This window comes from Zingiber officinale, chromosome 7A, assembly GCF_018446385.1.
Source record: "Zingiber officinale cultivar Zhangliang chromosome 7A, Zo_v1.1, whole genome shotgun sequence".
Taxonomy (NCBI): Eukaryota; Viridiplantae; Streptophyta; class Magnoliopsida; order Zingiberales; family Zingiberaceae; genus Zingiber; species Zingiber officinale.
In genome coordinates, this window is record NC_055998.1 from 122,179,509 (window position 1) to 122,196,887 (window position 17,379).

The window sequence follows — 17,379 nt, forward strand, 5'->3', positions numbered from 1 at the left end:
GGTCTTGCTGCTCGACGTTCAGTGCGACACCAACAAAGCTCCGACACTACGCTCCGTTCTTTTCCCTTTTTGTCGGTATTTGTTTTCAGTTTTCATTAGCATTCCCTGTACGGTTCTTTTGTAATCATCATTTCGAATTGCTAGTGATTGCCCAACGAAAGTGGTCAAGGACCACGGGCCTTCGAGTAGGAGTCGTCACAGGCTCCGAACGAAGTAAAACCATTGTGTCTATTTTACTTTTCCGCTGCGTTTATACTCGATATTTTCGAATCGATATTCACCCCCCCCTCTATCGAATCTAACGGTCTTACAATATGAAGGTCCCCCACTCGGATTGTTTGGGGTAGAAGAAATAGTGGAAGACTTGGGGGTCCAAGGGGATATCATTCAATTTGAAAAGGACTACCACCCCACTCAGCAACCTAATCGAGTTCGGGACTAATTGGTCGAGCGGGAGGCGAAAGTGGTTGCATATTTTGATGATGAACGGATGTGGAGGAAAGCACAGCCCGGTCAAAAATTGATCACGGAAGAAGCAAATGGTGCCGGGCGGCGGGTCATTAGGCCGATCGGAAGGACTAGCCACAACTATCTCATGGCCAGCTGGAATTTCATACGTTCGAATGAGACGCAGTGCGTCTTCTTCATCGAATCAGCTCTCCATAGTCGTATACCAGAGACTAGGAGCGCCGACTGTAGGCGTAGAAGTACTCACCATGGTCGAAACAGAAGAGATATGGACAGAAAAACTAAAAGAAAATGCCGACAGAATGAAAAAGAAAGCAATACAGGAGGAGGGAAGCTGAAAAGGAAGGCTTGCGGGTACGAGAAAGATCGAGGAAAGGAAGAAGAGGACGAGCGTACCAAACAGGCGGGGAGTAAGGATCGCCGGAGCAGAAACAACAGCGGGGGGTCGAAGGTCGATGAAGAAGAAGGCGGCGGAGAGAGGGGGCCGCGAGATTTATAACGTTTGCCCCGTACGGCCTTAGCCGTCCAATTCAGGTCGTGAAGAACGAGGTCATCATCCAGCCGTTCAATTAAAACTGCGGCTGTCCCATCGGAGGTGACGCCACCGCCATACCCTGACAAAAGAAAGATTGCCACGTGTCAGCAAGATACGGGTTACATTTAATGAGCGCCCTGTATCGCACGCAACGCAAAGGCACGGGCAAGATACCGCCGAACGGATGAGCATCCCTGAGCCTGGCCGAGCGGACTAATGTATCGGTCGTTACTCAGTCAAATCGGCAGTCCAGTCAGTCGGACTTCGCCTCCTTCGACTAGACTTGAGGGGGAGGCAAGTGATCCGGCGGTTAGAATAGGGGACCCCCATTCTGAGGGGTCAATGCCACGCGGAAGTCAAAAGGCCAGGTGGTATCTCCCGGCCGGCCGACCGGTGAATAGCCGATGGCAAAAGTCGCCCCGACAGAAGTCGGGGTTCCGACACTCAATTGAGCAGTTGCAAAGAGCCGAGCGGAAGGCCTAAGAGAAGGTGACATACTGCTAAACAGTCCCTACATAGCAACCTACCGAAAATATCCCCAGCATATCGATGCCAACGGCAGGCCGGACGTGATGTGAGTGTCGTCTGGCCGGCGCGTAAGATGAGGGCTGGCCGGACGGACTCCCCGTCCAGCCGGCCTGCCGGACGCCCCGGCCTGTGGTCGGTAGAGAAGGACAAGAACATCTTATGACAACTGTCAAGTCCTATGGCTAGGCCATACTCCAAGTCTGACACGAGGTGTTCTGCAAGTCTGACAACGAGGTGTTCTGTTGTCCCATCGAAGACGTGCTTGGACTGTAGCAGTATGACGTCAGGTAAGCTTTCTGACAGACACATACCGAGGTATGGGTTACGGACACCTATGTGCCTCGGTGGACGTGCAGGAGCTCTTTCACCGCTCTATATAAAGAGCCTCATACTTCGCCGGAGGTACGCGTAAAATACCTTTGGAGCCACTTTTTTCACTACTTGCTTGCCTGACTTGAGCGTCGGAGGGTCGCCGCCGGGAACCCCTTCCCGGCCCGACTTCTGTGCAGGTTCGCCGGAGGTTCGTACCACTAGCTGGAGACTTACATCAGCGACTCGGAGAGCGCCACGTGCCCAGCGTCCGTTGATTCAGCTTTCGGACAGGATCACTGGTCATGCAGATACTTCATAGAAATTTGATTCGTATATGTTTGAGCAGTTTCAACAGTTCCTTCCTTCACAACCCTCTGCGATGTCAGCTTCCTCTCATATAGGTTTGTCATTGTTTGGTATTTTAGGTATATCTTCATCCTTGTGGATTTTGGACTCTGGTGCCTCCCATCATATGTCATCCAATTTGTCATCTTTTATTTCTTTTTCTCCCAATTCATCTATATATATTGTGATTATTGATGGTACTCTTATATCATTAGTAGGTGTCGGTTCAATTATTACATCTTCTTTATCTCTTACTAATGTTTATTATATTTCAAGTCTTATTTTAAAATTTGTTTTTGTTAGTCAATTATGTGAGTCTGGATATCTAGTCTTTTTTTCTTCATCCAATTATTACGTTAGGACTCGCAATCTCAGAGGTTGATTGGGACTGGTTATAGGCAAAGAGGACTCTATGTTTTAGATCAACTTAAAGTACTAGAAGTTGTAGCTTCAAGTGTGGATTTATCATCTTTTCATTTGAGTCATTCATTTTCTGATTTTTATTTATGACACTTTCATTTATGTCATGCTTTGACGTCTCGTTTGTAGTTTTTATTTTCTATAGGAGTATTAAGACCTTTAAAAAAGTTATGATATTTATGATTGTAGTGGTTGTAAACTGGCCAAATTTTCTGTCTTATCATTTTCTAAAAGTCTCTCTTTTTTCTGCTTCATTTGATTTTATTCATTCTGATATGTGGGGACCCTCTCCTATTCCTACAAAAGGAGGTTCAAGGTATTATGTTTCATTTATTGATAATTGCTCTCGTTACTCTTGGATTTATCTTATGAAACATAGATTTAATTATCTTACCATTTTCAACAACTTCAGAGCTCTTGTGAAAACTCAACATTCTAGTGGCATAAAGTGTTTTCGTTATGATTTGGGGGGCGAATACACTTTGAATCATTTTTCATAGTTATTTGCTTCTGATGGTAGTATTTATCAAACCTCGTGTACAAATACTTTTGAACAGAATGGTGTGGCTGAACAAAAACATTGGTATCTTGTTGAAATAACTAGTTTATTTTTATTGTCTGCCAGTACTCCTAATACCTATTGGGGGGAAGCAATTCTTATCGTTGCTCACGTGATTAATATAATTCCAACCTCACACAATGCAGACTTATCACCTTTTGAAAAATTATATGGGCATGCTCCTCTTTACTCCTCTTTGTGTGTTTTTAGTTGTACTTGTTTCGTCCTTCGTCCACATGTCGAGCGTAATAAATTAGTCTCTCGTTCTGCTCTTTGTGTCTTTTTGGGTTATGATGTTAGTCAAAAAAGGATATCGTTTCTTTAATCCTGTTAGTCAAAAATTATATGTCTCTCGTCATGTTGTGTTTCTTGAACATATTTCATTCTTTTATATTTCTGCTAGTTCACATAATATGATAAAGTCATATCTACTTTGCATTGATCCTTTCAATACCAACACTAAGGAAGCTTCACCCATAGCTCCTACTGGTAGCTCAACTAAAATTGGTACTTTGGTTTCTGAGATATCTGCTCCACATACTCCTCCTTTTGCCATTACCCAATCATCTCTTGAGGTTGCAGATGATTCTTCTCTCCACTGTCGTCAATCCACTCGTGTTCATAAGTCTACTAAGCTACTATATTTTGTTGACTCCTGTTATTCTCATTCTTTTACTTCATTTGTTGCATTTATTCATTGTCTTTCTGAGCCTGTATCCTATAGAGAATCTGTTTGTAACCCACTTTGGTATAGTTCTATGGCTGAGGAACTAACTGCTTTACATCAGAGTCAAACATGAGATTTGGTTCCATTGCCACCAGGAAAATATACTATTAATTCTCGTTGGGTATATAAGATTAAAACTAAATCTGATGGATCTATCGAACGATACAAAGCTCGTCTTGTTGCAAAATGTTATTTTCAGGAGTATAGCATGGATTATGAGGAAACATTTGCTCTTGTTATAAAAATGATGACTGTTCATACTCTGATTGCTATTACTTCTGTTTGTCGATGGAGAATATCTCATATGGATGTCAAGAATGCATTTCTAAATGGTGATCTTCATGAAAAAGTTTATATGACACCTCCTCCTAGTATTTCATGTTGGAACCCCAAGGTTGTTTTGGTGTAATCAACAAGTTAAGTTAGGGTTGTGTTGTTTTTAACCTTGTGTCTAAGTGTGCAGGAGCTTAGGAGCACAGGTACTCGAGCGGAAGACGCGGCTAGCGAGAAGGACATCACGAGAAGAGAGCCGACGGGCTCGGTGCGTCCGAGGGACGAGGTGCCGCGGAAGAGTACCTCGGTGGACGAGAAGGAAGTGTGCGCTGGTTCCAAGGGACGAGAAGCCGGAGCGGAAGATTGCTCGGGGAGCAAGAGACGCAGCTAGCGAGAAGGTCGGCACGGGAGAGAGCCGACGGGCTTGGTGCGACTGAGGGACGAAGACTGCGGATGAGTATGCTGGCGGACGAGAAGGAATCATGCGACGATTCCGAGGGACGAGGAGCCGGAGCGGAAGCCTGCTTGAGAAGACTGGAACTTGGGTTCGGGTGAGCCCTTTTCCGGATGGCCAAGATCACCCAAGCGAGTATATCCGGAGTTGAAGACCCGGAACAAGGAGAACTGAACCGGAGCGAAGGTCCCGACGGAGAAAATTCAACTCTTGTTGACTATAGTGCTCCGGCCGCCCAGAACCATTCCGGGCGCCCGGAACAGCCTAGGGCGCCCAGAATAGCTCCGGGCGCCCGGACCTTGAATCTTGACCAGATCGCATCAAATGCGATTTAAACGTTGGCGATAAAGTTTAATCCCCCCAGGACGCCCGGAACCCTTCGGGGCACCCCCGACCAAGGCTATAAATATAGCCTTGGTCCAGAAGCTTTTCAACGAACTCACGAATTGTAATTTCAACACTTGTGTGCTTTAGTTTAGAGTTAAGCTTTTGTTTCTGCGCTTCATTGTTGTACGAGGCTTCTCCGCCTGAAGAAGTATTCTAGTGCTTTCAACTTCCTTGGATTAACAACCACATCGGTTGTAACCAAGTAAATATCTTGTGCCTCGTTCTTTATGATTTTAATTATTGCTTTATTTATGCAAGTGTTAGCTTAAAGAGTTTGAGAAGGGTTTTCTTGTTTTTGTTTTTTTTTACAGGACTACTCAACAACCCCCTTCTAGCCTGCCATAACGGTCCTACAAGTTGTATCAGAGCAGAGTATGCCTCAGGAGGACTAACCGCCAACTGATGCCACAAAATGATGGTCGGAGCTAGCGAATACCCACCAGCATTCGAGGGGGAGTTTCCTTTATGGAAGAAACAAATGGAGGTATACCTAAACACTGATTTTGATATTTGTTTAATAATGAAATCTGGTTATGAAGCACCAAAGATAACGAATGGAGAAGAACTCGATAAACGCCTCTAGAACGAGAAGTAACGTCACGAGTATATGGCAAACGTTCGGGTGGAATTTCACCTTCTAACTGTAATATCAAATGAAGATATCGACAGAGTCGGAGAGTATGAAAGCGCAAAAGAACTTTGGGAAAAGTTCTTGAAACTCTACGAAGAACCTTTGAAAGCTGACAACTCAATGGACACCGAGCCACCGACAGAACAGTCCGAGAATGAGGAAACTGTCGAGACAGCCGAGCTCCATCCCGAGGACACGGAAAGCTTATCCCAGATGAACATCGATGAAGGGGGAGAGACTTCGGAAGAAAGCAACTCGACAGGGGGAGAATCAACTAAAGACAAGGTAAGTCAGGTATGGTCTCCACCTTCTGAACAATTAGTTAAATTAATCGAAAAGTCGTCGAAAGAATTTTCTCTTTCGAAATCATCGAAAGAGTTTTTCGGATTAGAAAATCTTCTGTCGAATAAATTTTACAAATTACGAAATAATTTTTTGAACGAATTTTGCAAATTAGAGATATTATCGAAAGAGTTTTTTGGATTAGAAAATCTTCTGTCAAATAAATTTTGCAAATTACGAAATATTTTTTCGAACGAATTTTGCAAATTAGAGATATTATCGAAAGAGTTTTTCGGATTAGAAAATCTTCTGTCGAATAAATGTTGTAAATTACGAAATATTTTTTCGAACGAATTTTGCAAATTAGAGATATTATCAAAAGAGTTTTTCAGATTAGAAAATCTATTATCAACAGATTTTTGCAAATTAAAATTTATGTTGTCAAAATACTTTTGCAAATTATAAAATATTTTGTCAAACGAAGTTTGCAAATTAGAAATGTTGTCGAAAAACTTTATCAAGTTAGAATTTATATTCTCGAAATACTTTTGTGAATTAGAAATTCAAAATATAACAAAAAATATTAAGTCAAAAGAAATAGTTTATCGATTAAAGAATCTTGACAAATTAATAATAAAAATTAACATGATACAATTTTTTGCATGTTTAATATTAGTTACTTTAAATCTGAAAAATTGTGAGTTAAGAAGTTATGATAAATTAAAATGGAAATTTAAAATCTTCTGATAAGCATTAGAATTAAAAAAAATTAAAATAAATGCATAGAATTTTTTTAAATTTTTTCTACATGTTCTAAAAAATTTTTATGCATAAAGTTTTATGCTGAGAAAATTCTTAATTTTGATGACGAAAACTTAAAAATTTTCTAAAAGTTATTTTTAACTTAGAAACTTTTCTTGACTTAGAAATGTTTTTAAGAAAATCATTTCTCACAATTTTTTTTCTAAGTATCAACTCTTAGATTCTTTTTGTACCCCATTTTTTTATGTGATCAAAGGGGGAGAAGAAAGTATAAGTCTAGGGGGAGGTAGAAGGTAGAAAATTGAAAATTTTTGAAATTTAATTTTTTTATCTTGATGCACGTTATTGCAATATAAATTGTTTAATTTTCATGTCTATTTTGACCATAACTTAACTTGGGTTGCTCACATCAAAAAGGGAGAGATTGTTGGAACCCCAAGGTTGTTTTGGTGTGATCAACAAGTTAAGTTAGGTCCTGTGTTGTTTTACCTTGTGTCTAAGTGTGCAGGAGCTTAGGAGCATAGGTACTCGAGCGAAAGACGCGGCTAGCGAGAAGGACAGCACGAGGAGAGAGCCGACGGGCTCGGTGCGTCCGAGGGACGAGGTGCCGCGGAAGAGTACCTCGGTGGATGAGAAGGAAGCGTGCGCTGATTCTGAGTGACGAGAAGTCGGAGCAGAAGATTGCTTGGGGAGCAAGAGACACAGCTAGCGAGAAGGTCGGCACGGGAGAGAGCCGACGGGCTCAGTGCGACTGAGGGATGAAGACTGTGGATGAGTACGCTGGCGGACGAGAAGGAATCATGCGACGATTCCGAGGGACGAGGAGCCAGAGCGGAAGCCTGCTCGAGTAGATCGGAACTTGGGTTCGGGTGAGCCCTTTTCCGGATGACCAAGATCACCCAAGTGAGTGGATCCGGAGTTGAAGACCTGGACCAAGGCGAACTGAACCGGAGTGAAGGTCCCGACGGAAAAAAGTCAACTCCTGTTGACTATAGTGCTCCGGGCGCCCAGAACAGCCCGGGGCGCTCGGAATGGCTCTGGGCGCCCGGACCTTGAATCTTGACCAGATCGCGTCAAATGCGATTTAAACGTTGGGGATAAAGTTTTATCCCCCCCAGGGCGCCCGGAACCCTTTGGGGCACCTCCAACCAAGGCTATAAATATAGCCTTGGTCCAGAAGCTTTTCAACGAACTCACGAATTGTAATTCCAACACTTGTGTGCTTTAGTTTAGAGTTAAGCTTTTGTTTCTCCGCTTCATTACTGTACGAGGCTTCTCCGCCTGAATAAGTATTCTAGTGCTTACAACTTCCTTAGATTAACAACCACATCGGTTGTAACCAAGTAAATATCTTGTGCCTCGTTCTTTATGATTTTAATTATTGCTTTGCTTTATTTATGCAAGTGTTAGCTTAAAGAGTTCGAGAAGGGTGTTCTTATTTTTTGTTTTTTTTTACAGGACTACTCAACAACCCCCTTCTAGCCGGCCGCAACGGTCTTACATTTCACACCAACCTGGTGGAGTTTATGGGCTTCATAAAGTGCTTTATGGTCTCAAACAAGCACCTCGTGCTTGGTTTGAGAAGTTCTCTACAATGATTAATTTATTTAGTTTTCATCTTAGTAATCATGATTCAACAATGTTTGTTAGATGTACGAGTGCAGGTCGTATTCTTTTATCATTATATGCTGATGAGATAATTATTACGGGTGATGATTCTGATGGAATTACTTCCTTAAAGTCTGAGTTGGCTTATTGTTTTGCTATAAAAGACTTGGGTATACTATACTACTTTCTGGGTATTGAGGTTGCTTATTCCCCGAAAGGTTATCTTTTATCTCAGTCAAAGTATATATCTGATCTGTTTGAGCGTGCTTGTCTTACTGATAATAGAGTTGTTGATACTCCTATTGACACTAATGCTCGATATTCTCCATCTGATGACTCACCTTTGCCGAATCCTAGTTTGTACAAAACTACGTATGCTATTCATGTGGTTAGTCAATTTGTTGCTGCACCAACTACAGTTCATTGGGCTGCTGTTCTTTGTATTCTTAGGTATCTTTGGGGCACTCAATTTGAAAGCCTTCTATTTCCTTCTACTTTATCTCTTGAGTTGCGTGCATACTGTGATGCATATTGGGTTGGTGATCTTACGAATTATAAATCTACCACTGACTTATGCATTTTTCTTGGCGATTCCCTTATTTATTGGAAGAGTAAAAAGTAAGATGTTATTTATAGATCTTTCACAGAAGCTGAGTATCGTGCAATGACCTTAACTACTTGTGAGATAGTTTGATTGCGTTGGTTGTTTACAGATATGAGTGTCTCTTTTTATCAACCTACTTCGTTATATTGTGATAATCAGGATGCTATTCAAATTACACGCAATTCAGTTTTTCATGAGTGGACGAAACATATTGAAATTAATTATCACATTACTCATCACGATCTTCAGATTGACATCATCACATTGCCTTTTGTTCTTTCAAAGCAACAGATTGTTGATATGCTTACCAAGGCATATTCCGCTTCACGTTTTCGTTTCTTATCTGACAAACTCTCAATGCTTCTAGTTGTAGCATTATGAGTTTGAGAAGATATGTTAGATTATATATTTATTTATTTATAGCTTTTAGGGCAATTTAGATTTTTTCTTTTTTTTTATAGAGTTTAGAGTTTTTTAATTTAACTATATAAGACCTTATATTCTATATTTCCAAGTATTAATTTTAGATTTAATAATATTATTAATTTTTTTTCCTCCTCTTAATTTCTACATTTCAAAGGACGTATTTATTTCTTATTTTACTTTTCCCGTCAACTATTATAATGTTGAATTTCAAAAAATAGTATTATTATGATACTGTATTTTAAAAATCAATATCACTTTGATATTACATAAATTTTAAAACCACCATTCCAACAAATACAGTGATATTGATTTTTAAAATTCATAGTGACAGGGGTATATTCAGAAATTTAATTTATCAAGAAGGGAGGACAAAAGATTAAATATCATAAATACATATATAAAAAAAATATTACATAACAACAACTAATTGATAAAAACTACCAACAAAGTATATCTAAGAAAAATAATTTAGACATTCGACTATAGATTAATGGAGGGGTTTTGGAGGATATTTTATTAATTATAATTTATTTGTATATTTTTTGTAAACACAATGATACTATAGTAGTAATTATAAATAATAGACTAGTAAAATTATTTAAAACATAGCGTTCTTATATTTAAAGGGATAATCCCTTGCTCCTGTATAGTGGTGGTGTTTTTAATGTAACAGCTTAGTGATGGGTGAGAGATGGGTAAATAGAAATAAGTATATATTTTGAAAATTTTAAAAATTAAGTTGGTCTTTGAACAATTTCACAATTTTAAATACGTATTTGGTGTGTTGTTATATATATATATATATAACGATACTCTTTAAAATTGAAAAATATTCTACAAATTAATTAATGCTGATAATAGATGATGCCGAACAACACCTTGTTGACTCGTACTAGTCAAACGAAATGCTTGACTCATTTCTCTGTTCTTACGATTTACGAATGCTATTTTTTAATTGAAATAGGTTTTGGTGGTACTACTTTTCTTTTTTTATATTTAGCAATAATCGATGGGGTTATGGCTTTTAGCGGCCGATTTCGATCTCTCGTCGCCGGTGTCTGAATCCGGAGCGGAGTCAGCGTGGAGGTAGTAGAGGCGCCGGGAGTGAGGGGAGCAAGGAGGTCAGCGGGAATCGGGAGGTGGAAGCTCGAGGGAAGATCTATGCTCGCGGCGCCGGACGAGGATCACAGGAAGAGGGACCGGGGTGGTCCGGGCGCAGGAGCATGCCCTCCCTAGGGTTCGCCGTTGTTGCGCTCTTCCTTTGCCCGCTCTTGACGCTGCTGGCTCGGCGCAAGTGGCGGCGGGCCGAGGCGAGGCGGGCGGAGGTCATGCGGCTCGCGCTCCTCGCGGCGGAGGAGGCTGTGCAGGCGGAGGAGGAGTATTTGCGTGTGGTCCTTGGGCGCGGTGGGGTCATCCCGGCCGCGGAAGGCGGGGTTGCTGGGCCGAGAGGGGGAGTGTGTGCTGTATGCCACATCCCTACCACGATGAGGTGCTCTCGATGCAAAGCTGTGAGATACTGGTTTGTGGTCTTCTACTCTGTCAATTTCAGAAATTATTGGAGTTTTGTGGGATTTTTGCTGAGTTATGCTTCCTTTTACTGCGCGATTATGGGATTTGTTTTGAACTTAGGGATCTGATCTATCTCTACGTTTATTTGATGTATTGTTTTTACAATGGAAGACGAAAATATAGCTGTGTGGCTTCACATCTAAGGTGTTGGGGAATGGGGACCTAGTTGTAAAGAGTTAGGATTTCGTATCAAACTTGGGGATATAAATATAGGTAATATATATAAGGATAAAGGGGCTACCTTTGGGGATAATGTTAATGATTTTTTCCCTCTCAATCAAGAAAAGGTTTTTCTTGTTTCTTGACGCACTAATTACTGATCTGAAAAAGGCAATGAGGTGGCAAACTCAAGCATCGCCTTATTGAGATTGATTCTACAAGTGGACTTTTGGGAATCATGATACCAATGTGTGGTGCTATAGTGGGCTCAACCCTAACAGATTGTTTGTTTCCATTGAAACGTGACACATAAAAATCTTGCCATCTCAAATTATATTCTTGTGGCATATACTTGAAAGGATTCAGATTTGAGTCTCATTAACTATACATGTTTAAATTGCTAAGCTCTTTATATACTTCTCTATACTGCTTATGGAATTTACTCCACTACACATTATCAGCTTTTCTTTTTTATTTATTTTAGAACATCTATCCACATAAGCTTCAGCATGTCTTGATCTTTCTTCTGATCAAAGTCATTTAGCACTTGGTATTTGCTTGTTTCTGCTTTGTAATTGCAGCACAAGAAAATGCCAGATAATCCATTGGAGACAAGGACATGAGAATAGTTGTGGTCGCCCACGTATTGATGATAGTTTTGGTGCCCAAGTTGGTATCACACCATTGAATGGGTTAACAGGTGATGGATCTGATTTGTATAATGATTATCCATACATTGAAGGAAATTACCAGACGTTAGTAATGACATCCAGCAAGAAGCTATCAACTAAGTCAAGCTACTCGTCTGAAGCTTTTAGTGATGATGAATTCTTGGACTCATCTGGAACAGAAAGCGCGTCTGATTCATCTGATTCTTCATCATCGAGCTATGTGGTGCTCTCTGGCCCTGTTAAACCATTAGATGACTTTTCTTCTGTTGTTTGTGCCAGTGTACACCACAAATCTGGAAGTGAAATTGAATCATCTTCTAACGGTTCACATGATACTTTGTCTTCTAATGTCTCACATGATAAAGTAAGAACAGAAGTTGAGCGCAAAGTACCTTTATTTGAGGCTAAAAGTGCTGAATATACCCCTTCAAACTCAAAGCTTACAGATTCTGAAAGCTGTTTAAATCATTCAAATATAACTCAAAGTTCCGCTCTTGTTAATGCAACAGATTCCACAACATTCACAGAGAGAGAGCACAATATCTTGGATGCCAATTCACATGTGACTGTTTCCAACGAGCTTTCTGATGAGGCTATATGCTCTGAAAGAAAGTCAAGGAATGAAATGCTTTCTTTACGATCTTTGTCAGGAGTGGCCCAAACTGTCTATACAAGCTCTACAACTTCTATAAATGAATCAGGTCTTTCTTATGGTTCAAAAAGTCACAGTGCGCAGCTAGTTAAGTCTAAAAGTTTGATGTCTCTATCACCAGCCTATGTTACACAAGCATCTCCTGCTGGACACTTCAAAACAGACTATGCATCTAGAAAAGAGGATAACCATCCTAAAGCTCCTGTGAGATTTCATCACAATGTAGGATCTCGTTCGAGTGACATTAAAACATCTGTTCAAAGAGTTGTTCAACAGTTAAAGCTTTCAAAGATCTCAAAGCAACATACATCTAGTTTCAACAATGATTCTTCCAAAAGACTGAAGGTTTGAATTAATAATAATAATAATTATTATTATTATTATTATTATTGTTATTATTATTATTATTATTATTTATTTTGGCAGTAAATGAAGTTATGGATGGGATCACATTTTTTTAGGTATTTTGAGATAGTGACATTTTTTCCTTTTGTTTTTCAGATGCTTTTCCCATTTGAGTACTTTGTCAAATTGTACAATTTTGACAAAGTGGTTCTACGTCCTAGTGGTCTAATAAACTGCCACAACTGGTAACAATTGTTTGAACCTTGTTTAATTTTTTTCTTGGTGACTATTGTTTGAAAGCATCCTTATTTAATATTTTTTAGTAGCTGTTGTTTGACAGCATCCTTATTTAATATTTTTTGGCTCACAAGGTTGAGCATGTGTCTTTTGAAGTTTTGAATCTATTTTCCTCCTCTACATGAGATCCTTGCCAAAATGGTTCTCTTGAGATTTTTCATTTTTTTATTCTCATACTTGCCAATAAAGATTGATGATTATTTCATTTAATTATTAGTCATTGACCAGTTATTTACATGATTTTATGAATAATAATTGATGATGCTCTTTGTTCTCTCTTCAATTTTGTTGACTAACAATTTAATTTTTAGATTGTTTATAAGCCTAAGGCTCTATTTAACTGGAGGGAATGGAGAGGAGAAGAGATGAGAAGGTCTCTTCCTAGCTTCATTTACTGTGCAGAGAGAGCAGAGAGGAGAGGTGGTTGCAAAGAGGATTAATTGACTAAATCACTAAAATACATCAAAGTTAGGTGTATTATTAGGTAAATTTAATTGAAAACAAAAGGGTATACAGGTGATTTTACTTTTTCCCTCTTCCCCCCTATCTGTCCTCTCTGAGAGGAGTTTAGTATAACAAATCATGCCACAGAATCCAACTCTCTTACTCCCTGTTGGCTAAATCATCGAGATAAATAGTAGAGCATCCGTACACTCTGCTTCTCCCCTGATGAAAAGCTGTGAACTTTTGAATTTCCACTTTTTCACTGAAGGCCCAAATTCTATTGTGCTTGAAACCTTCTGTAAGCCAGTCTGTTAAGTTTCAGGTTAAGTTCTGAAACTGTTACCTTAAAAATATCACAAAGAGAATAATAATGGCTCAATACACGTTGATTCTTTTTAGCTGTAACAAGATGTATCTGTAACAAAATACATTATGTATAACACATTTCCTCACTTATTGTACTGTCTTTTTAAGATCCGCTTTAAATATGTTCTAAATCATTCCTTTTCTGCAGCTGTTATGTGAATGTTGTGCTCCAGTGTTTGGCTTTTACTACGCCACTTGCTGCTTATCTTCTTGAAGGAGTCCATTCAAAATCATGCATGTGTCATCCACTGGTTACATCGTCATTTTTTTTGCTGTGTGCTGCCCAAGCTTTTTTACTAATGTTTGAAAACTCTTAAATAACAGGCCCCAAGCGAGGATGGTGCTTCACATGTGAACTAGAAAATCTTCTTATGAATGTAGAGGCAGGAAATTCTCCCTTATCTCCTGCTGGCATACTTTCTCACATACACAAAATTGGTAGTCATCTTGGTCTTGGAAGAGAAGAAGATGCCCATGAATTTTTGAGGTGATATGTTATAAATCATATTTAACTGGAGTTTAGTATTTAAAATTATTAATATTATAAAACTATGAAGCATGCTTAAATGCTACCTTATCAGCTCTGAATGTCTGAGACAGTATGTTTATCTGTAACTGATGCTTGAGAATTAAGAGAGGAGAAAGTTTTTTTTGTTGGTAGGTTGAAAAATATAAGCTCTTATTTTCAGAAAATGGTTATGTATTCATTATTTTGTTACAGCTCACGTGTGTATATCTATATACTCATTTTCGTCCTTTTACAGATATGTCATTGATGCAATGGAATCTGTTTGCCTTAAGGAAGCTGGCTTACACTCTGTTGATGGGTGGACTGAAGAAACTACCTTCATACAACTAACTTTTGGTGGTTACCTACTCTCAAAGGTTTTGATTTTGATGCCTAATTTGTTTTCCAATGCTAAAGTGTTTTCCAGTCATTTTATGATTTAAAATTTTAATTGAAAGTTCTTGGAAATTACAGATAGAGTGTCTGAAGTGCCGCAATAGATCTGAGCGTTTTGAAAGAATGATGGATCTTACATTAGATATAGAAGGAAATGTTGGAACACTTGAAGAAGCTCTCAGAAAATTTACGATGACTGAGGTTTTGGATGGAGAGAATAGATATCATTGCCCAAGGTGAGTGTTATACAAGTGCTTGATAGTTAACCATTTTAGACTGTTATACCTTCGGAGTTATTATGCCCACATGTTATATAGGCGGAACACTTATCTGGAGTGGGAAAATCTTTATTAAGCATGTTGTCTTAAAGCATAAATTGATTGAATTTCTGTCGCTAAAAATGTAGCTATTCTCTCATCTTTCTGAGAATTGGAAAATCATCTGATTCAAATTTTTCTGTCAATGATCATCCTTGTGTAAAACCTGAACCCTAATTGAAAATTTCCTCCTTATAAAACCTGGACTCTAATTGAAATTTCCTCCTTATCTTAATGAATCTTTTCGACTATTTTCTCCTGTGCAATGTTTTTTCCTTCTATAACCTGTTATTGATGATTCCTCACTTCACAATAAAGTTTCAAGTCTGTTATCTTTACTCGGTGAATCTATTATCATTTTCAAGAAGCAAAACACATTTATATGGTATTGTGAGCAACTAAGATGATGGAATGTTTAGATGTGCTATTCTCAATCATTGTGTCTGTCTTTTAATTCACCCTTCATGTGATGTAACATCCTAAGAATGAGCTTTTTACTGATTATTTTTAGTCATGAATTGATCCCATGTGATTGTACACTTGTTTACCTCAGTTGCAAATCGTATGAGCGAGCGAAAAAGAAATTGGCAATAGTTGATGCCCCTAATATCCTTACAATTGCCTTGAAACGGTTTCAGGTAATTCTTGCGAGAAACAATGATGGTGTATAATTTGTTTTTCCTTGAATATAGTAATGCAATTGGTTTGTTTACATGTATCTATCTATCCTGATACAGTCTGGTAAATTTGGTAAGCTCAATAAAGCTGTTCGTTTTCCTGAATACCTGGATTTAGCTCCTTATATGCGCGAAACAACTGATAAATCTTTGGGGTACAAGCTTTATTCTGTGGTGGTTCACTTGGATGTTATGAATGCTGCTTTTTCTGGCCACTATGTGTGTTATGTGAAGAATATACAAGGGAAATGGTTTAAGACGGATGATGCTGTGGTAAGTTTGAATAGGTTTAATATATAATAGTACTGTATTTGTTAGTCGCCTTGCCAACATTTACCATGTGTACAACTGAACATGGAAACATGATCACATCATGTGCAGGTAAAATCCATGGAGCTTGAACAAGTCATGTCAAAAAATGCATACATGCTTTTATATGCAAGGTAAATGTTTAGATGGCCATGTGCTTAATTTTTTTCACAATGTGATTTAGTAACGTTTTCCTCATGATAGATGTTCACCGCATTGTCCAAGCTTGACAAGTAAGACCTTGTCCCTAGACCAAGTATTGACTAAGAGGAGCAAGTCAAGAGAAGCTTGTTCTTCTGGTTATGACACAGAAGAAACAAGTTATAACCCCATAACCACGACGCCTAATCAACACCATGATGAACCAAATCAGATGGTTGATTATGGTTTCAGCCTTAAACCTTGTAATTCCATTGATGGAATGTTTCATTTCCCAGACAGAGATTCTTCGAGTGACAGTTCTTCCCTATTCAGCTGCTCAGATGAGGCTTCCTGCAGTACAGAGAGCACGCGAAACTCAACAAGCACTGAAGAGTTCTCAGACTTCATATTTGGGAACTTGGATCAACAAGCTCGGCAGAGTCCTTCGAGATTCTCAGATTTCTCGGACAGCAGTGGAGGCTCCCCCTTGTACTCAACCCACTCATATGCAGCGGCAAATCAGAATGTAGATAGTGTTGCTGCTGATAGGATATGGGATGATGGCAGAGAGCAGTGTCTGGATGAGGGAGCATCTTCCTTTTTGTATTCCCACACTATTAATCATAGTAAACTAACAGGACGTAGGAGTAGAGAGACTGATGTGATTATCCCAACTAAACTAAAGTCCAGTGTATTGAGAAGAAGCTCTACCCTTTGGGGAAGAACATCTGATTCTTCTTATCGATAACTCTCAGCTGTATATGTGTAGGTAGAGTAGGCTGTATTAATCTATTATAATTTTGCTTACTGTGGAAATTAGTCTATTCCATCCTCTGTATACCTTGCTAAAATAAGGAGGGACAAACAAAATATTCATTTCATGAGAATTCTGAGACTTGTTTATGAAATCACACAGTTTATTATTCTTTTCATGATCCGTGGTGCTGTGCCTCTCCTAATGGGCTGCATTTTGCTGTTCTTCTTGTCCTGTGTGCAATTTTGAATCTCACTCTGCTCTTGCTCAGCACCTGCAATCATGAACGAGTCCTTCAACTTCATCCTCCCTTTCCCTCTTCCATCATTCTTCATTGAACAAACAGCAGTTTGCGGTGACTTGGACAGCGAAAACAATTTCCACTCGCACAGGATCTCACCTGCAGTTGCGACTTCGTTCTTGGTTTACGTGGAAAGCGAGCAATCCTGGATG

General features: G+C 39.2%; 1 protein-coding gene across 1 annotated transcript; it reads left to right on the forward strand.

Annotated features, from left to right (window-relative positions):
- Window positions 1–10,315: 10,315 nt before the first annotated feature.
- On the forward strand, window positions 10,316–17,104 carry LOC122002289 (ubiquitin carboxyl-terminal hydrolase 17-like). The gene is made up of 11 exons (XM_042557409.1): window positions 10,316–10,840; window positions 11,631–12,717; window positions 12,874–12,962; window positions 13,973–14,058; window positions 14,149–14,311; window positions 14,589–14,709; window positions 14,807–14,964; window positions 15,599–15,683; window positions 15,783–15,995; window positions 16,104–16,165; window positions 16,236–17,104. The coding sequence occupies exons 1-11, from the start codon at window positions 10,545–10,547 to the stop codon at window positions 16,918–16,920; spliced, it is 3,045 nt and encodes a 1,014-aa protein (XP_042413343.1). The 5' UTR covers window positions 10,316–10,544; the 3' UTR covers window positions 16,921–17,104.
- Window positions 17,105–17,379: the final 275 nt, after the last annotated feature.